The sequence below is a fragment of the Pongo pygmaeus genome, chromosome 9, assembly GCF_028885625.2.
Source record: "Pongo pygmaeus isolate AG05252 chromosome 9, NHGRI_mPonPyg2-v2.0_pri, whole genome shotgun sequence".
Taxonomy (NCBI): domain Eukaryota; kingdom Metazoa; phylum Chordata; class Mammalia; order Primates; family Hominidae; genus Pongo; species Pongo pygmaeus.
Window position 1 is genome coordinate 16,956,526 of NC_072382.2, and position 21,538 is coordinate 16,978,063.

The window sequence follows — 21,538 nt, forward strand, 5'->3', positions numbered from 1 at the left end:
AGTATTCAGGTGGGAGTGGCCCAATTTTCTTGGTGCCGTCTGTCACCCCTGGAAAGGGAACTCCCTGACCCCTTGCGCTTCCCGAGTGAGGCAATGCCTCGCCCCTGCTTCGGCTGGCGCATGGTGAACTCACCCACTGACCTGGGCCCACTCTCTGGCACTCCCTAGTGAGATGAACACAGTACCTCAGATGGAAATGCAGAAATCACCCGTCTTCTGCGTCACTCGCGCTGAGAGCTGTAGACCAGAGCTGTTCCTATTCGGCCATCTTGGCTCCTCCCCCCTCTGCTGCCACTTCTTTCATTTTCTTCCAAATTTCTCCTTGCTCTCTATGATCCAGTAAATTAATCTTTGTTCATTTATTGAACACAAGAAGCACATTCACATTCACACTGCAGAATGCTCTCCATCTTGGCCTCTTTGCCTGCCATGTTCTTGCCTTATATGTGATTTTAAATACTATAAACTGAGAGAGCCCAATTTAACTATGCATCTAAAGTTATGATCTCCCATGTCCATTAGTCTCTATTTGCTCTTGACTCCTTTATTGAAAATCAATTGGCTGTAAATTCTTGAATTTATTTTTGGGCTCTCTATTTTGTTCTGTTGGTCTGTGTGTCTGTTTTTATACCAACACCATGCTGTTTTGGTTACTATAGCTTTACAGCACATTTCAGGGTCAGATAGTGTAAAGCCTCCAGCTTTTTCTTTTTTTGCTTAAGATTGTTTTGGCTATTTAGGGTATTTTATGGTTCCATATTGCCGATACCAGCTTGGTCAGGGAGACCCTAACCCAGCAGCGCTTGAGGAATTAAGGACACATACACACAAACATAGAGGTGTGAAGTGGGAAATCAGGGGTCTCACAGTGTTCAGAGCTGAGAGCCCCAAACAGAGATTTACCCAAGTATTTATTAACAGCAAACCAGTCATTAGCACTGTTTCTATAGTTGTTAAATTAACTAAAAGTATCCCTTAAGGGAAATGAAGGGATGGGCCGAATTAATTGCAGCAGGAACACGCCCTTAAGACACAGATCACTCATGCTTTTGCTTGTGGCTCAAGAATGCCTTTAAGCGGTTTTCCACCCTGGGCGGGCCAGGTGTTTCTTGCCCTCATTCCCGTGAACCCACAACCTTCCAGCTTGGGCGTTATGGCCAATGTACGGACATGTTACATTGCTGCAGAGATTTTATTTATTGCCAATTTTGGGGCCAGTTTATGGCCAGACTTTGGGGGGCTTGCTCCCAACACCATAAGAATTTTTGGATTGCTTTTTTCTAATTCTGAAAAATAACATTGGTATTTTGATAGGTATTGCATTGAAACTGCAGACTGCTTTAAGCACTATAATCATTTTAATGGATGATATTAATTCTTTCAACCCATGAGTATGGCGTGTTTTTCCATTTGTGTTATCTATAATTTCTTTCATCACTGTTTTGTAGTTTTCCTTGTAGATATCCTTTACCTCCTTGAATAAATTTATTGCTAGGTCTTTTATTATTTTTTGTAGGTATTGTAAGTGGGATTGCTTTCTTTATTTCTCTCAGACAGTTTGATATTGATGTATGGAAACATTACTAATTTTTGTATGTTGTCTTTTTATCTTGCAATTTTACTATATTTGTTTATTAGTTCTAACAGTTTTTTGGTGGAGTCTTTAGGATTTCCTGTATATAAGATAATGTCATCTGCAAACAGGAACAATTTGACTACCTCCTTTCTAATTTCACCACATTTTGTTCTTTCTCCTACCTAATTACTCTTGCTAAAACTTCCAGTGCTACGCTGAATAGTAGTGGTGAAAGTGGGCATCCTTGTCTTGTTTGAGATCTTAGAGGAAGAGCTTTCAACTCTTTCTCATTCAATACAATGTTGGCTGTGGATTTACTGTATGTTGCCTTTATTATATGAAGGTTATAGTCCTTTTGAACCTGATTTATTGAGGTTTTATCATGAAGGGATATTGAATTTTGTCAAATGCTTTTTCTGCATCTATTGAAATAATCATGTTTTTATCCTTTCTTTGTTAATGTGATGTATCACATTTATTGATTTGCATGTGTTAAATCATCCTTGTATCCCTGGTATAAATCCCACTTGATCATAGTGAATGATCTTTTTAATGTGCTGTTGAATTTTTATTGCTAAAATTTTGTTGAAAATTTTTGCATCTACACTCATCAGGGATATTGACCTGTAGCTCTCTTTCTTTCTGTGTTCTTGTCTTGTTTTGGTTTTAGAGTAATTATCACCTCATAACATAAGTTTGGAAGTGTTCCATTCTTTTGAATTATTTTCTATAGTTTGTGAAAAATTCTAAAGAACTTAATTTTTTTTTGTAGAATTCAGCAGTGAAGCCATGAGTTCTGGCACTTTTCTTTGATTAGAGACTTTATTACTGATTCAGTTTCATTACTCACTGTTGGTCTGTTCAGATATTCTATTTTTTAAATTCAATCTTATAGGTTTTATATGTCCAGGAATTTATCTATTTATCCTAGGTTTTCCAATTTGTTGGGATATAATTGTCTACAGCAGTTTCTTATCATCCTTCATATTTCTTTAGTATCAGTTGTAATGTCTTCTTTTTCATCTCTGATTTTATTGGTTTGCTGATTATTCTGATTTGATTATTCCACAGTGTACACATATATTGAAATATCATTCTTTGCCCCTTAAATATATGTAATTATTGTTTTTCAATAAAAAATAAAATAAAATAATAAAAAAGCATACATCTTGAGACAAATGGAAACAAAACCACAACATAACAAAGCTGATGGGATGTAGCAAAAACAGTACTAAGAAGGAAGTTTATAACAATAAATGACTGCATTAAAGAAGAAAGATCTCAAATAAACAATCTAACTGTACACTTCAAAGAACTGGAAAAAACCAAACTAAAAATTGAAGAAGGAATGAAAAAATAAATATGAGAGCAGAAAAACACTAAAAAATAGAAAACTTATAGAAAAACCAGTGAAAGCAACAGTTTTTTGAAAAGATAAAATTGACAAATGCTTAGCTAGACTTAAGCAAAAAAGATAAATTTTGATTCAAATTTTTAAAAATGAAAGATGTGAAATTATAACTGATGCCACCAAAGTAAAAAGGATTATTAAAGACTACTATGAACAATTTTTTACCAAGACTGGATAACCAAGAAGAAATGAATAAATTCCTAGATTCATAAAACATACCAAGACCAAATCACAAAAAAATACAAAGTCTGGAATGACCAATAATGAGTAAAGAGATTGAATCAGTAATGAAAAACCTCCCCCAAATTAAATCCCAGAACCAGAAAATTTCTATATATATATATATATTTTTTATTATTATACTTTAAGTTCTAGGGTACATGTGCACAACATGCAGGTTTGTTACATATGTATACATGTGCCATGTTGGTGTGCTGCACCCATTAACTCGTCATTTACATTAGGTGTATCTCCTAATGCTATCCCTTCCCCCTCCCCCAACCCCACAACAGGCCCCGGTGTGTGATGTTCCCCTGACTGTGTCCAAGTGTTCTGATTGTTCAATTCCCACCTATAAGTGAGAACATGTGGTGTTTGGTTTTTTGTCCTTGCAATAGTTTGCTGAGAATGATGGTTTCCAGCTTCATCCATGTCCCTACAAAGGACATGAACTCATCATTTTTTATGACAGCATAGTATTCCATGGTGTATACATGCCACATTTTCTTAATCCAGTCTATCACTGTTGGACATTTGGGTTGGTTCCAAGTCCTTTTTTGTGAGTAGTGCTGCAATAAACATATGTGTGCGTGTGTCTTTATAGCAGCATGATTTATAGTCCTTTGGGTATATACCCAGTAATGGGATGGCTGAGTCAAATGGTATTTCTAGTTCTAGATCCCTGAGGAATTGCCACACTGTCTTCCACAGTGGTTGAACTAGTTTACAGTCCCACCAACAGTGTAAAAGTGTTCCTATTTCTCCACATCCTCTCCAGCATCTGTTGTTTCCTGACTTTTTAATGATTGCCATTCTAACTGGTATGAGATGATATCTCATTGTGATTTTGATTTGCATTTCTCTGATGGCCAGTGATGATGAGCATTTTTTCATGTGTCTTTTGGCTGCATAAATGTCTTCTTTCAAGAAGTGTCTGTTCATATCCTTCACCCGCTTTTTGATGGGATTGTTTGTTTTTTCTTGTAAATTTGTTTGAGTTCATTGTGGATTCTGGATATTAGCCCTTTGTCAGATAAGTAGATTGCAAAAATTTTCTCCCATTCTATAGGTTGTGTGTTCACTCTGATGGTGGTTTCTTTTGCTGGGCAGAAGCTCTTGAGTTTAATTAGATCCCATTTGTCAATTTTGGCTTTTGTTGCCATTGCTTTTGGTGTTTTAGACATGAAGTCCTTGCCCATGCCTATGTCCTGAACGGTATTGCCTAGGTTTTCTTCTAGGGTTTTTATGGTTTTAGGTCTAACATTTAAGTCTTTAATCCATCTTGAATTAATTTTTGTATAAGGTGTAAGGAAGGGATCCAGTTTCAGCTTTCTACATATGGCTAGCCAGTTTTCCCAGCACCTTTTATTAAATAGGGAATCCTTTCCCCATTGCTTGTTTTTGTCAGGTTTGTCAAAGATCAGATTGCTGTAGATGTGTGGTATTATTTCTGAGGGCTCTGTTCTGTTCCATTGATCTATATCTCTGTTTTGGTACCAGTACCATGCTGTTTTGGTTACTGTAGCCTTGTAGTATAGTTTGAAGTCAGGTAGCGTGATGCCTCCAGCTTTGTTCTTTTGGCTTAGGATTGACTTGGCAATGTGGGCTCTTTTTTGGTTCCATATGAACTTTCAAGTAGTTTTTTCCAATTCTGTGAAGAAAGTCATTGGTAGCTTGATGGGGATGGCATTGAATCTACAAATTACCTTGGGCAGTTTGGCCATTTTCACGATATTGATTCTTCCTATCCATGAGTATGGAATGTTCTTACATTTGTTTGTATCCTCTTTTATTTCATTGAGCAGTGGTTTGTAGTTCTCCTTGAAGAGGTCCTTCACATCCCTTGTAAGTTTGATTCCTAGGTATTTTTCTCTTTGAAGCAATTGTGAATGGGAGTTCACTCATGATTTGGCTCTTTGTCTGTATGTTATTGGTATATAAGTATGCTTGTGATTTTTGCACATTGATTTTGTATCCTGAGACTTTGCTGAATTTGCTGATCAGCTTAAGGAGATTTTGGGCTGAGACAATGGGGTTTTCTAGATATACAATCATGTCATCTGCAAACAGGAACAATTTGACTTCCTCTTTTCCTAATGGAATACCCTTTATTTCTTTCTCCTGCCTGATTGCCCTGGCCAGAACTTCCAACATTGTGTTGAATAGGAGTGGTGAGAGAGGGCACCCCTGTCTTGTGCCAGTCTTCAAAGGGAATGCTTCCATTTATTGCCCATTCAGTATGATATTGGTTGTGGGTTTGTCATAAATAGCTCTTATTATTTTGAGATATGTGCCATCAATACCTAATTTATTGAGAGTTTTTAGCATGAAGGGTTGTTGAATTTTGTCGAAGGCCTTTTCTGCATCTATTGAGATCATCATGTGGTTTTTGTCTTTGGTTCTGTTTATATGCTGGATTACATTTATTGATTTGCATATTTTGAACCAGCCTTGCATCCCAGGGATGAAGCCCACTTGATCATGGTGGATAAGCTTTTTGATGTGCTGCTGGATTTGGTTTGCCAGTATTTTATTGAAGATTTTTGCATTGATGTTCATCAGGGATATTGGTCTAAAATTCTCTTTTTTTGTTGTGTCTCTGCCAGGCTTTGGTATCAGGATGATGCTGGCCTCATAAAATGAGTTATGGAGCATTCCCTCTTTTTCTACTGATTGGAATAGTTTCAGAAGGAATGGTACCACTTCCTCCTTGTACCTCTGGTAGAATTCGGCTGTGAATTCAGAACCAGGTAACTTCTCTGGTGAAATTTACCAAACATTTTTTAAAAGAGGAAATGTCAATCATTATCACACTCTTCCAAATAACTGAAGAGAAGAGAACACTTTTAAACTAATTTTATGTGGCTAGCATTATTCTCACATTCAAAACAAGGAAAAGGTACCATAAGAATGGAAACTACAGACAATATTTCTGATGACTATAAGTAAGAAATCCTCAACAAAATACTAGTAAACCTAACACAATAGCACAATAAAAGAATCATACACCATGATCAAGTGGAATTTACCTCTAGGATGCAAGCATGGTTTAAATTGATTAATATTAAAGACAACATTAACAGAATGAATGATAAAAAATCACAAGATCATCTGAATAGTTGCAGAAAAGTATTCAATGAAATTTAACACCTTTCAATGATAAAAACCCTAAACAGGCCAGATATAGAAGAAATGAACTCTAACATAATAAAGCCTATGTAAAAAGCCCACAGCTAGTAGAATACTCAAATTTTAAAAAGTGAAATATTTTCCTTTAAGATCAGAAACAAGACAACGATGCCCACTCATACCACTCCTATTGGCCATAGTACTGAAAGTCCTAGCCAGAATAATTAGGCAAGAGAAAGAAATAAAAGACCCTGAAATAGGTAAAACTGTCTCTCTTCATAGAAGATGTGATCTTATATACAGAAGATCTTAAGAACTACTAAGAAACACCTGTTAGAACTAATGAATTTAGTAAAGCTGCAGGATACAAAATCAACACACAAAAACCCGCTGCATATCTATACACTAACAATAATCTACCTGAAAAAAAAGTTTAAAAAATCCTATTTACAACAACATGAAAAACAATGAAATACTTAGAAATAAAGTTAACCAAGAAGGTGAAAGACATACATTTAAAACATAACAAGAAATGGTGAAAGAAATTGAAGGAGACTCAAATAAATTGGAAGATATCTGCATTCATGAATTGGAAGAATTAATGATGTTAAAATGTTCATACTACGAAATGCAAGCTACAGATTCAATGCAACCCCCATGAGAATTCCAATGGCATCTTTTTACAGAAATGGAAATATAGTCTAAAAATTCATATGAAACCACAAAGACTCTAAATAGCCAAGACAATCGTGACAAAGAAGAAAAAAGCTGGAGACATTGCAGTTCTGATTTCAGAATATGTTACAAAGACTACAGTAAAGAAAACAGTATTATATTTCTATAAAGATAGACATATGGAAGAGTGGAACAGAATAGAGGGTTCAGGAATAAACCTAGGAATATGCAGTCAACTGATCTTCAACAAGGGAGTCAGAGATACATAATGAGAAAAGGAAAGTCTCTTCAAGAAATAGTATTGGGAAATCTGCATATCTACATGCAAAAGTAGGATCTTTGCAAAAGATTTTACTCGAATGAATCTTTATCTTATACCATACACAAAAATAAATTTAAATGGATGCAAAATTAAACATATACTTGAATCTTGAAACCCCTAGAAAAAAAAACTAGGGAATAACCTTTTTGTCATTAACCTTGGCAATGATATCTTGACTATGACACCTAATGTACAGGCAATAAAAGCTAAAATAAGTGGAACTACAACAAACTGTTTCTGCACAGTGATGGAAACCATCAAAAACATAGAAAGGCAACTTACAGAATAGGAGACAATATTTACCAACATTACACTTGATAAGTGTTACTATTTAAAGTGTATAAGGAGGGCTGGGCATGGTGGCTCACATTCGTGAGACCAAAGCAGGAGTGTAGCTTGAGGCCAGGAGTTTGAGACCAGCCCGAGCAATATAGTGAGACACCATTTCTTTTTATATATATATATATTATTTATTATTATTATATGTTAAGTTTTAGGGTACATGTGCACAATGTGCAGGTTAGTTACATATGTATACATGTGCCATGCTGGTGTGCTGCACCCATTAACTCACCATTTAGCATTAGGTATATCTCCTAATGCTATCCCTCCCCCCTCCCCCCACCCCACAAGAATCCCCAGAGTGTGATGTTCCCCTTCCTGTGTCCATGTGTTCTCATTGTTCAATTCCCATCTATGAGTGAGAACATGTGGTGTTTGGTTTTTTGTCCTTGCGATAGTTTACTGAGAATGATGATTTCCAATTTCATCCATGTCCCTACAAAGGACATGAACTCATCATTTTTTATGGCTGCATAGTATTCCATGGTGTATATGTGCCACATTTTCTTAATCCAGTATATCACTGTTGGACATTTGGGTTGGTTCCAAGTCTTTGCTATTGTGAATAGTGCCACAATAAACATACGTGTGCATGTGTCTTTATAGCAGCATGATTTATAGTATAGTCCTTTGGGTATATACCCAGTAATGGGATGGCCGGGTCAAATGGTATTTCTAGTTCTAGATCCCTAAGGAATTGCCACACTGTCTTCCACAGTGGTTGAACTAGTTTACAGTCCCACCAACAGTGTAAAAGTGTTCCTATTTCTCCACATCCTCTCCAGCACCTGTTGTTTCCTGACTTTTTAATGATTGCCATTCTAACTGGTGTGAGATGGTATCTCATTGTGGTTTTGATTTGCATTTCTCTGATGGCCAGTGATGGTGAGCATTTTTTCATGTGTCTTTTGGCTGCATAAATGTCTTCTTTTGAGAAGTGTCTGTTCATATCCTTCGCCCACTTTTTGATGGGGTTGTTTGTCTTTTTCTTGTAAATTTGTTGGAGTTCATTGTAGATTCTGGATATTAGCCCTTTGTCAGATGAGTAGGTTGTGAAAATTTTCTCCCATTTTGTAGGTTGCCTGTTCACTCTGATGGTGGTTTCTTTTGCTGGGCAGAAGCTCTTGAGTTTAATTAGATCCCATTTGTCAATTTTGGCTTTTGTTGCCATTGCTTTTGGTGTTTTAGACATGAAGTCCTTGCCCATGCCTATGTCCTGAATGGTAATGCCTAGGTTTTCTTCTAGGGTTTTTATGGTTTTAGGTCGAACATTTAAGTCTTTAATCCATCTTGAATTGATTTTTGTATAAGGTGTAAGGAAGGGATCCAGTTTCAGCTTTCTCCATATGGCCAGCCAGTTTTCCCAGCACCATTTATTAAATAGGGAATCCTTTCCCCATTGCTTGTTTTTCTCAGGTTTGTCAAAGATCAGTTAGTTGTAGACATGCGGCGTTATTTGTGAGGGCTCTGTTCTGTTCCATTGATCTATATCTCTGTTTTGGTACCAGTGCCATGCTGTTTTGGTTATTGTAGCCTTGTAGTATAGTTTGAAGTCAGGTAGCATGATGCCTCCAGCTTTGTTCTTTTGGCTTAGGATTGACTTGGCAATGCGGGCTCTTTTTTGGTTCCATATAGAGACAAAAAAAACCCTTCAAAAAATTAATGAATCCAGGAGCTGATTTTTTGAAAGGATCAACAAAATTGATAGACCACTAGCAAGACTAATAAAGAAGAAAAGAGAGAAGAATCAAATAGATGCAATAAAAATGATAAAGGGGATATCACCACTGATCCCACAGAAATACAAACTACCATCAGAGAATACTACAAACACCTCCATGCAAATAAACTAGAAAATCTAGAAGAAATGGATAAATTCCTCGACACATACACTCTCCCAAGACTAAACCAGGAAGAAGTTGAATCTCTGAATAGACCAATAACAGGAGCTGAAATTGTGGCAATAATCAATAGCTTACCAACCAAAAAGGGTCCAGGACCAGACAGATTCACAGCCGAATTCTGCCAGAGGTACAAGGAGGAACCGGTACCATTCCTTCTGAAACTATTCCAATCAATAGAAAAAGAGGGAATCCTCCCTAACTCCTTTTATGAGGCCAGCATCATCCTGATACCAAAGCCGGGCAGAGACACAACCAAAAAAGAGAATTTTAGACCAATATCCTTGATGAACATTGATGCAAAAATCCTCAATAAAATACTGGCAAACAGAATCCAGCAGCACATCAAAAAGCTTATCCACCATGATCAAGTGGGCTTCATCCCTGGGATGCAAGGCTGGTTCAATATATGCAAATCAATAAATGTAATCCAGCATATAAACAGAACCAAAGACAAAAACCACATGATGATCTCAATAGATGGAGAAAAGGCCTTTGACAAAATTCAACAACACTTCATGCTAAAAACTCTCAATAAATTTGGTATTGATGGGACATATCTCAAAATAATAAGAGCTATTTATGACAAACCCACAGCCAATACCATACTGAATGGGCAATAACTGGAAGCATTCCCTTTGAAGACTGGCACAAGACAGGGATGCCCTCTCTCACCATTCCTATTCAACATAGTGTTGGAAGTTCTGGCCAGGGCAATTAGGCAGAAGAAGGAAATAAAAGGTATTCAATTAGGAAAAGAGGAAATCAAATTGTTCCTGTTTGCAGATGACATGATTGTATATCTAGAAAACCCCATTGTCTCAGCCCAAAATCTCCTTAAGCTGATAAGCAACTTCAGCAAAGTCTCAGGATACAAAATCAATGTACAAAAATCACAAGCATTCTTATACACCAATAACAGACAAACAGAGAGCCAAATCATGAGTGAACTCCCATTCACAATTGCTTCAAAGAGAATAAAATACTTAGGAATCCAACTTACAAGGGACGTGAAGGACCTCTTCAAAGAGAACTATAAACCACTGCTCAATGAAACAAAAGAAGATACAAACAAATGGAAGAATATTCCATGCTCATGGGTGGGAAGAATCAATATCACAAAAATGGCCATACTGCCCAAGGCAATTTATAGATTCAGTGCCATCCCCATCAAGCTACCAATGACTTTCTTCACAGAATTGAAAAAAACTACTTTAAAGTGAGACACCATTTCTACAAAATTTTTAAAAATTAGCCAGGCATGGTGGTGCATGCCTATAGCCCCAGCTACTCAGGAAGCTGAGGTGAAAGGATCATTTGAAGCCAGGATGCTGAGGCTGCAGTGAGCCATGATTGTACCACTGCACTTCAGCCATGTGACAGAGTGAGACCCCATCTGAAAAAATAAAATATAAAATATATTAGGAATTCCTACATATCAATAGTAAAAATTAATTCTATTTAAAAATGGGTAAAAGTCTTGAATAACTATTTTTGCATAGAAGGCATACAAAAGGTCAACAGGGATATGAAAATTTGCTCAACATCATTAATTACCTTGGTTCATTTAATGTTGCTTATAACAGGATGCCTAAAACTAGATAGTTTATTTTTAAAAATAAATTTATTTCTCACAGTTTTAGAGAATAATCAGTCCAGGGTTGAGGGGCCACATCTGCTGAGGGCCTTCTTGCTGGTGGGGACTCCCTGCAAAGTCTCATAGCCGCACAGGGCATCATATGGTGAGAGGATGGAGCATGCTAGCTCAGATCTCCTCTTTTTACAAAGCCACAAGTCCAAGTCCCATGAAAACTCATTAATACATTAACCCATGAATTCATTAATCTATTAGTCTATGAAGGGATCAACCCATTCATGAGAGCTGAGCTCTCATGACCCAAACACCTCTCTAAACTTTCACCTATATAGGAAGATCTTATTTTGTCCATTTTTGAAGGTTAGTTTTGCCGGATGTAGAATTCTCAGTTGACAGTAGTTTAAATTTTCCTTTAATACCTTAAAATATATCATCTTGCTACTTTTGGACTCCATTATTTCTGATGATAAATCATTTATGAATATGATTGAAAATCCTGTGTATGTGAGAAGTTACTTATATTTTGCAGGTTTTGTGATTGTTTCACTTTGAATAGTTTGACTATAATGTGTATGGGGATCGCATCATGTTAATCCCTCTTAAACTTTGTGAGCTTTTTGTAAGTGCAGATTTGTGAGTTAATCAAGTTTGGGAAGTTAGTGGCCATAGTTCTTCAAATATTTCTTACGATCTTTCCCTTAATTTCACCTCTCATTCTTGCACTCTACTTGTGCTCACATTGGTATACTTGATGGCATGCAAGAGGTCTCAAGCTCTTTCCATTTTGTCTTCATTCTGCTTTCCTTTCTTCTCCTGAGGCTGGATTGCTTTAATTGGCACATCTAGAAATTCACTGATTTGGCCAGACATGGTGGCTCATGTCTATAATACCAGTAATTTGGGAGTCTGAGGCAGGTGGATCACTTGAGCTCAGGAGTTCAAAACCAGCCTGGGCAACATGGCAAAACCTTGACTCAAAAAAAAGAAAGAAAGAAAATGTATCCAGGTGTATTGGTGCATGCCTGTGGCCCCAGCTACTTGGGAGGCTGAGGCAGGAGGATCCCTTAGGGCCAAGAGGTGGAGACTGTAGTGAGCCATGATTACACCGCTGCACTACAGCCTGGGTGACAGAGTAAGACTGTCTCAAAAAGAAAGAAGGAAGGAAAGAAGGAAGGAAGGAAGGAAGGAAGAAAAGAAAGAAGGAAAGGAGGGAGGGAGGGAGGGAGGGGGGAAGGAAAGAAATTCACTGATTTTTTTCCTTCTCTTTTCAAATATTGTTAAAACTCTCTGGTGAATTTTTTATTTCACTCATTGTACTTTTCAGCTCCAGAAATCTATCTTTTTTTAAAAATAATTTGTATTTTTAATTGATATTTACTATATATTGAAACACCATTGTCCTAGTTTTCTTTAGTTCCTTGTCATTTTTTTCCCCTTAATCCCTTTGAGCCCATTTAAGGCAATTGATTTAATGTTTTTGTCTTCTAAGCATAACGTTTATGCTTCCTCAGGACAATTTCTGCTAATTTTTGTTTTCTTGTAAATTGGAAATGGTTTCTTGATCCTTCGTATGTCTCCTATTTTTGGTTGAAAGTTTGACATTTTTAATATTATAATATGGTAATTCTGGAAGTCAAATTATCTCCCCTCCTATCCCCAGGTTCATTTGTTGTTGCTTGCTCTGGGTGCGGTTGTTTATTCAGTGAGTTTTATTAAAATATTTGAAAGAATGTATTTATTGTCATATGCGGCCTCTGATGTCTCTGTACTTGTGGTCACGTAGCAGTTTAAAAGATACTTCCTAAAAATGTCATGTGAGGTCGCCTTTTTCTTGAATCATCATTCACTTTTTTTCTGTAGATCCTTGACTATTTTCCAGAGTTCAAAGTTGATTGTGCCAGTTTTTGCTTGCTTTTTTAGTGTTTCTGTGGAGTAACAGGCCCTTAAAATATTCTAATCTATCACTTTTCTTGCCCCCATCTTACAAGGAACTGGTAACTGCATTTACAGCCCACTGAATAATTTAGATTAATCTCCATCTTGCTGTCCTTAATTTGATCATAACTGCAAAGCAGTTGTCATATAAGGTAAAATTTACCGATTGTAGGTATTAGAATCTGATATTTTGGAAGATAAATATTCAGCATCCTACAGATTTATTTCTTACTTATGCTACTACATGTCTGTTACACAGGTTGTCTGGCTAAGTGAAAAGCTGTATGTGGTCACTCAAAGATACCTGCTGATGAAGGTATCATCATCTGTTTCTGCACCTGCTGGAACATTAAGCCTTTTGATTATCACAGCAGGAGATGAGATAACTGAAGAGTAGTGTGTATGTTTCAACCAACATTACAATTCTTTCCATAGTTCATTATCTAGAACTATTACATGTCCTGCCTAGCTGGAATGGGGCATGCACATGTAGAAAAGCAGGTGGATTGTTTGTGTACCACTATTTTTGTGACCCATCTATGGAAAATATTATAAATAATAAATATTAATATTTAACCTATCGAACACCTGATGTGTGGTAGAAAGTGTGCTGTGCTCTATAAATACGACATGTGATTATCTTTTTGAAAATATTATGAGAATGACAATATAGTATTTTCTTCTTCCTTACAGAAGAGAAGCTGAAGTTTGAAAAGGCTACATTTCTTACTCAAATTTGAGGTGAAGCAACCTCGGTGCACAGAACAAATGTTTAACCATGACACTGGCTTGTACTAAAAGAGATGTGATAAGTCTGCTTGGGAGTGTGGTGTGGGCTCAGAAGCAACAGTGCAAAGCGATGAATCTGTGCAAAAGGATGAATCTGTCTCCTTTGTTGGAAAAGAAAAGCATTCCCTGGCCAGAATTGTGGTGATAAGGTAGATAAGTGTTAAGAAAATCGGTAAGGAGATATCTTAGAGAAAAATTTTAAAAAGTAAAATAAAAAATTAAATTGAAAAAATTTTAAATATAAAATGCTGATACAGAGGTGAGACAATTTGAATGGACTGCTAGTGGGAATTCAAAATAGTAGAGTATCTTCAGAAAAGATGTTGACAGTTTCTTATTCAGATAAACATGTGCTTACCATACAGCAATTCAATCTGACTCATAAATATTTATTCAAATGAAATGAAAATCTATGTTCACCTCAGAATTTTTTTTTTTTTTTTTTTTTTTTTTTGAGACAGAGTCTCACTCTGTAGCCAAGGCTGGAGTACAGAGGCGCAATCTTGGCTCATTGCAGCCTCCGCCTCTGCCTCCCAGGTTCAAGCAATTCTCCTGCCCCAGCCTCCTGAGTAGCTGGGATTACAGGTGCCCACCACCATCCCTGGCTAATTTTTGTATTTTTAGTAGAGAATGAGCTTCACCATGTTGATCAGGCTGGTCTTCAACTACTTACCTCAAGTGATCCACCCACCTCGGCCTCCCAAAGTGGTAGGATTACAGGCATGAGCCACAGTGCCTCACCCAGAAATCTTTAGTGAAATGTTTAGATCAGCTTTATTTCTACTCACCAAACACTAAAACCAATACAAATGTTCCTCAGTTGCACAATGAGGAAAACAATCTATAATGTCCACATAATGCAATATTCTTCTACAATAAAAAAGATTTAACTCTGACATAGGCAACAATATATATGGGTCTCAATTGCTAAGTGAAAGTGAAAGATGCCAGACTCAAAGACTACATATTCTGGGATTATATTTAAAGACACTCTAGCAAAAGCCAAATTATTTGGACAAAAACAATTTACTTGTTGCCAGGGTAGTGGGTGGGAAAAGAGGTTACCAAAAAGTAGGCTTAGAAAATTTTTTTAATGTAATTGTTGTAGTCATTATGTGACCATATATTTGACAAAATTCTTAGAACTATACAGTAAAGTGTGTATTAATACTGGGTATTACTGTATGTAAATTTTGCATTAATTAGAGAATGAAAAAAGAAATAAATTTAATGTGCACACAAATTATGTGCACATATTAAAAATAATAAGCTTGATCCCCACCGGCAGCTTTAATTGCTTCTTCACCAGGAAAGTAGAATGAGGAGCTGTAGATTCTCTCACAGGGGACATCTCCAGAGATCTCCATGCCCTTATAATTCTCCTCATGTCTCCATATATTAGCATCTGAAATCCCAACATGACTCCCAACATGATGTAGTTTTAGAGAGACCACACTGTGTACAAAGCTCCGCAGATCATCATTTATTCATCTAAAGGATAATTGTTTTTAGTTCATGCATGCCTTCTGACCTGAGGCTTTGCTATGAAGCTTCAACCCTGCTCAGGGAAAACATCCCAAGTTAAAAATTACATTGACTGACTTTCGCATGATGGCCCCTTAGCAAGATGTTTTAAAGGCCTCCCTTACTTGTTATTTACAGATGCAATTCTGTGCATTATGTGAGAGAGGTAATCTTAACATGTTTATTTTCTCAAGAAAGGGGAAGAGAAGTAACTCCTTTAAGTTCACAGAAAGAATTAATGGTGGATTCAGGACTTTTTCCATGTTAATGCTCTTCCCTTTATTTCTCCATGCCTAAGAGACCTTGAAACCTGTTGACCGTTATCTGAAAGCAAGCTTCTCCAAACATATTAATGCAATATTTCATGGCTGGTTTTCTGATTGTAGATCAACTATTCTGTATTGACTGTTTCTGCTCATCCAGCTGTAAGGTAAGCTTCTATATCTAAGAAACATTTTAGAGAGAAGTGTAACTCATGCAAAAGCAGTGGGGCAGCTATACCTACTATAAGTTATTTGAGAGCAGGAAAAGATGTTTTCAACATTTTTTCTAAAATACTGAGGTGGGTGTAGGGCATAAATGTTCCATTATAGGAAATTTGGTGGTTCTTATGAAATGTGCTTCTTCCTCCAAAGATATGAACAAAAAATAAGATAGATGATGCTCTGATTGACTAGGTGGTAATTTTATCTGTTCGTTATATATTGGTTTCTCATGAGCGGTAAAAAAAACAAAAACAAACAAACAAAAACGAGTGAAATGTTCATTCTTTAAACTACAAAAGGGTGTTAAATGAATTAAAGAGCTATGACCTGTGTTTTAACTTTTTTTATAATCTCGTTCTTATTACTATTAGCACATCTACCTATGTTGACAGTGATGTGGCTGAAAGTTTTGACTTTTGATTAGACTGAAGATGGATTTAACTCTTGAATCTTGACTCTCAAACTAGCCATATAATTTTAGAGCATCATATCACTTCTCAAATTGTCAATGTTCTTAATGATAAAGTAATAATAATAATACTATCTAACTCTCTCTCTCTCTCTTTCTCTCACACACACACGCACACATACACACACATTATTTATATATAAAGTTTTTATTATTGGTTGTAGAACATAGTGTATGCTAAATGCGGTCATGTATGTTAAAGTTAGCAACATAACATCTTCATAGGTCAGGCTTGGGAAGTGAAGTTGCCAAGTGTTTAAAAGAAAGACAGTAGGAAACAGTAGTTAGTATTGGTTGGACACCCTTCTACAGGCCCCAATCCAAATACACAGACTTAAAGTATTGTTCCTGGTTTCATTCTTTTTTTTCATGGCTGTGTAGTATTCCATGGTGTATATGTACCACATCTTCTTTATCCAATCTACCACTGATGAGCACCAGGGCTGATTCTATGCTTTCATTGTTGTGAATAGCGTGCTGATGATCATACAGGTACATGTGTCTTTTTAAAAAAATGTCCAACTTTTAAGTTCAGGAGTACATGTGCAGGATGTGCAGGTTTATTACATAGCTAAGATGTGCCATGGTGATTAGCTGTACAGATCATCCCATCCCCTAGGTATTAAGACCAGCATCCATTAGCTTTTCTTCCTGATTCTCTCCCTCGTCCTACCTCCCATCCTCTGACAGGCCCCAGTGTGTGTTGTTCTCTACCATGTGTCTATGTGTTTTCATCATTCAGCTCCCACTTAAAAGTGAGAGCATGCAGTATTTGATTTTCTGTTTCTGCAGTTTGCTGAGGATAATGGCTTCCAGATCCATCTATGTCCCTGCAAAGGAGATGATCTCATTCTTTTTTATGGCTGCATAGAATTCCATGGTGTATATGTACCATACTTTCTTTATCCAGTCTATCATTGATGGGCATTTAGGTTGACCATATGTATTTGTCTTTTTAGTAAAATGACTCATTACCTTTCGGGTATATACTGGGTCAAATAGTAGCTCTGTTTTAAGTTTTTGAAGAAATCTATACACTGGATTTATGGAACACTACATAGCCATAAAAAAAGTAAAATCATGACCTTTGCAGCAACGTGGATGAATCTGGAGGCCATAATCTTAAGCAAAGTAACACAAGAACAGAAAACCAAATACCTCACGTTCTCACTAATAAGTGAGAGCTAAATGATGAGAACACATGGATATAAATATGGGAGCAATATACACTGTGGACTACTAGAGGATGGAGAAAGAGAGGGTGGGCTTAAAAACTACCTATCAGATGATATGCTCACTACCAGGGTGACAGGATCCATACTCCAAACCTCAGCATCATGCAATATTCCCAAGCAACAAATCTGCACGTGTAACCTTTGTATCTAAAATTAAAGTTGAAATTTTAAAACATTAAAATAAATAAATAATAAAATATTGTTCCTAAACAAGAATAGATTCAAATAAACTATTTTATCACATGGAACTTGCCACCAAATCAGATCTGTGAGCTAAATAAAGATAGCCCATAAAGTAGGAAATTTTAATCCTTAATCTTTGATTTAACTATGGAAAAATAGTAATAAGAGAAAGAATGGCTTTAGGAAAAAGAAACTTTTTTACCCACACTAAAATGTGGATTTCAAGGGAGAAATTAAGAAAAAGAAAGGCTCGTGTGAATTTTCCGGAGCAGACAATCATTTGCTTGGAGGAAGAACAACCTGAAAATCACTGAAGAACACAGAAAATCTCAGTGGTCCTAGCATAGAGGAAAAGAAAATTGGAGGTGGGAGCTTTCAAAGCTCACCCATGCCTGCAGCCCTGCTTGTCACCATCCACCTTTATCAAACCAACAAAAAGATTATCACCTATCTAATAATAATATTTAATATTATAACTAGCACTCATTAGGCTGTGCTTAACATCTAGCATTTTTAATGGATTATCTTATTTAATTCTCACAATAATACTTCAAAGTAGGTCACATTACTGTTTTAGTTTTACAGAAGAAAATGTGATGTTTAAGGGAATTAGATTAGAACCAGTGATTCCCAGGTGGTAAGTTGTGGACTGATATGCATCTCTTTCAAGAACTCAAGCTCTGTATCTGCTGTATCTGGTAATAGGCTTCTCTCAGAATTGTTTCCGCTAGCTGAACATGCCCCAAACAACCCTGTTACCCGACCCCATTTACTAAGCTTATATTACTCACTTACTTCATTGTGAAACTCAAAACACTGAGTTTGTACCAAAGGAGACAATGAGTGCTTGTAAACACAGTTGTATTCAATTTGATTTAAATTCAGTTTAGACCATTAGACTTAAGAACCATTCAGCATGGGTTCAAAAGTTGGCATGGGTCCAAAGCATGGCTTGCTATTTAATACTTGTATAAATATGAATATGTTACTCAACCTCCTGTGCTTCATAATTTAAATGAATGCAACAACTAATCACATACATAATACTGTTGCAAAGAAATAATGAATATATATCTAAAATGTCTAGAGAAGTTCTTGGCAAATTAGCAACATGTGTCAGCTTTTACTGTGCTCAGGAAAAGTGAATTGACAGATAGATGCATCTAGATGAGTCATCTTGATCAGGTTAGTACATTTTCTACATATGAGTTTACAAATTTATAATATCTAAAAATTGTGTAAATAATCTACTAAGATTCTTCAGTTTCAACAGTATGTAACTCTGTATAATTAATGCACTGCATTTGGTTGTCAAGGCCACGCTTTTTCTAGGGAATCTTGAAGTACAAGTTATTGCTACAGTGAAGGAATACATATTGTACTTACACTTTTCAGTTTTAATTCAATTTATTTATCACACTGTTCCTTTTTGTACTGCTACAAGCATCCTGTGAGTCCCCCAGAACAATGATGGAAAATAAGACAGAAGTAACACAGTTCATTCTTCTAGGACTAACCAATGACTCAGAACTGCAGGTTCCCCTCTTTATAATGTTCTTCTTCATCTATATTATCACTCTGGTTGGAAACCTGGGAATTATTGTATTGACATTCTGGGATTCCTGTCTCCACAATCCCATGTACTTTTTTCTCAGTAACTTGTGTCTAGTGGACTTTTGCTACTCTTCAGCTGTCACTCCCATCATCATGGCTGGATTCCTTATAGAAGACAAGGTCATCTCTCACAATGCATGTGCTGCTCAAATGTATATTTTTGTAGCTTTTGCCACTGTGGAAAATTACCTCTTGGCCTCAATGGCCTATGACCGCTGTGCAGCAATGTGCAAACCCCTACATTACACCACAACCATGACAACAAGTGTGTGTGCTCGTCTGGCCATAGGCTCCTACCTCTGTGGTTTCCTGAATGCCTCCATCCACACTGGGGACACATTTAGTCTCTCTTTCTGTAAGTCCAATGAAGTCCATCACTTTTTCTGTGATATTCCAGCAGTCATGGTTCTCTCTTGCTCTGATAGACGTGTTAGTGAACTTGTTCTTGTTTATGTTGTGAGCTTCAATATCTTTATAATTCTCCTGGTTATCTTGATATCCTACATATTCATTTTTGTCACCATCCTAAAGATGCACTCAGCTTCGGGATACCAGAAGGCTTTGATCACCTGTGCCTCTCACTTCATTGCAGCTGCCATCTTCTATGGGACTATTATCTTCATGTACTTACAACTCAGCTCCAGTCACTCCATGGACACAGACAAAATGGCATCTGTGTTCTATACAATGGTCATCCCCACCATGCTGAACCCTCTGGTCTATAGTCTGAGGAACAAGGAAGTGAAGAGTGCACTCTAGAAAGTTGTTGAGAAGGCAAAATTGTCTCTAGGATGGTCAGTTTAACACTGCAGGATGCACCATAACCTAGTTTTATTTCTCTCGGATCTTCTCCATGTTCTGAATCACATTTAAGGTCCACAATAAAGTTAAATTCCTGAAGTGATTGCCATGCCTGTTTAAAAGTCTATTGTCTAAATAAAAGGAAACATTATGTCCAGAAACATAACACCTGAACAAGAATGGCTAAGACATCTTGGGACTTCCTTGCCAAAAACCTTAAAGATATTAATGTATTCATTTATTCTACATGCATTTTTTTTCTACCACATGTCAATGCAAATATGCATAAAACCAGAGCAAAAACAAGTCCATTAATAGAAGTACATGAAGGTTTCCCATGAAGTGGGGAATTTTCCATAGGTGTGGAAAATGTGCCCAGATTAAATGTAATGTGGCAAGTTCTGATGGTTAATTTTATGTGTCAGTTTGGCTGGATTAAAGGATGCCCAGATAGCTGCTTAAACATTATTCTGAATATGTCTGTGAAGGTGTTTCCAGAAGAGATTAATATTTGAATCAGGAGACTGAGTAAGGAAGATCTGCCATCACCAGTATGGGTGGCCATCATTCAGTCTACTGAGGGCTCACCTGAAAAGAACAAAAAGGTGAAGGAAGGATGAATTCTCTCTCTTCTTGAGCTGGGACATTCATCTTCTCTTGTTCTTAGACATTTGAGTTCCTGGTTTCTCGGGCCTTTGGCCTCCAGGCCTTATACCAGTTCCACAACCCTGTCCTGACCTTTCTCAGGCCTTCAAACTCCAAATTACTCTACTGGCTTTCCTGGTTCTCCAGTTTGCAGATAGTATATTGTGAGACTTCTCAGCCTCCATATTCACATGAGCCAGTTCACATAACAAATCTCCTTTTATCTATCTATCTATCTATCTATCTATCATCTATCTATCTATCTATATGTTCTGTTTCTCTGTAGAACCCTAATACACTAATATTTAATAAAAATAATTTAAATACTTAATTTGGGTAGTGGAATATAAAGTTAAGCCTAATGCTTTTAAATTTATTTAGCTGGATACTGTTCCAGGAGTCCTCATTTTATTTTTTTTAAAAAAACATATTATTAAATGAAAGTATATGCTTTTCCTTGGCACATTTTATCAAGAATATGTAAATATAGCATCTCATATGAATTTTTTTATTTATGTCATTACTGATTTATAGAAGCAACATGTTCATGTTTTAAATTTTAAAAGGATAAAATAATTAGAGTACCAGAAAAATTGAGTAAAAATAAAAGCATTTCTTTGTATATTACTACCAACTTTTACATTGTTTAAAAAATGTACTAAGAAACAAAAAGTGTACATTTTTCT

The 21,538-nt window shown here is 36.5% G+C and overlaps 1 protein-coding gene across 1 annotated transcript; it reads left to right on the plus strand.

Moving 5' to 3' along the window:
• The first annotated feature begins 19,259 nt into the window (after positions 1-19,259).
• LOC129008160 (olfactory receptor 5B3) lies at positions 19,260-20,165 on the plus strand. The gene has a single exon (XM_054440020.2). It carries the CDS (start codon positions 19,260-19,262, stop codon positions 20,163-20,165), a length of 906 nt encoding a protein of 301 aa, XP_054295995.2.
• The last annotated feature ends 1,373 nt before the right edge of the window (positions 20,166-21,538 follow it).

Coding starts and splice junctions, on each gene's coding strand:
- LOC129008160 (XM_054440020.2), top strand. CDS start 19,260: ATGATGGAAAATAAGACAGAAGTAACACAGTTCATTCTTCTAGGACTA.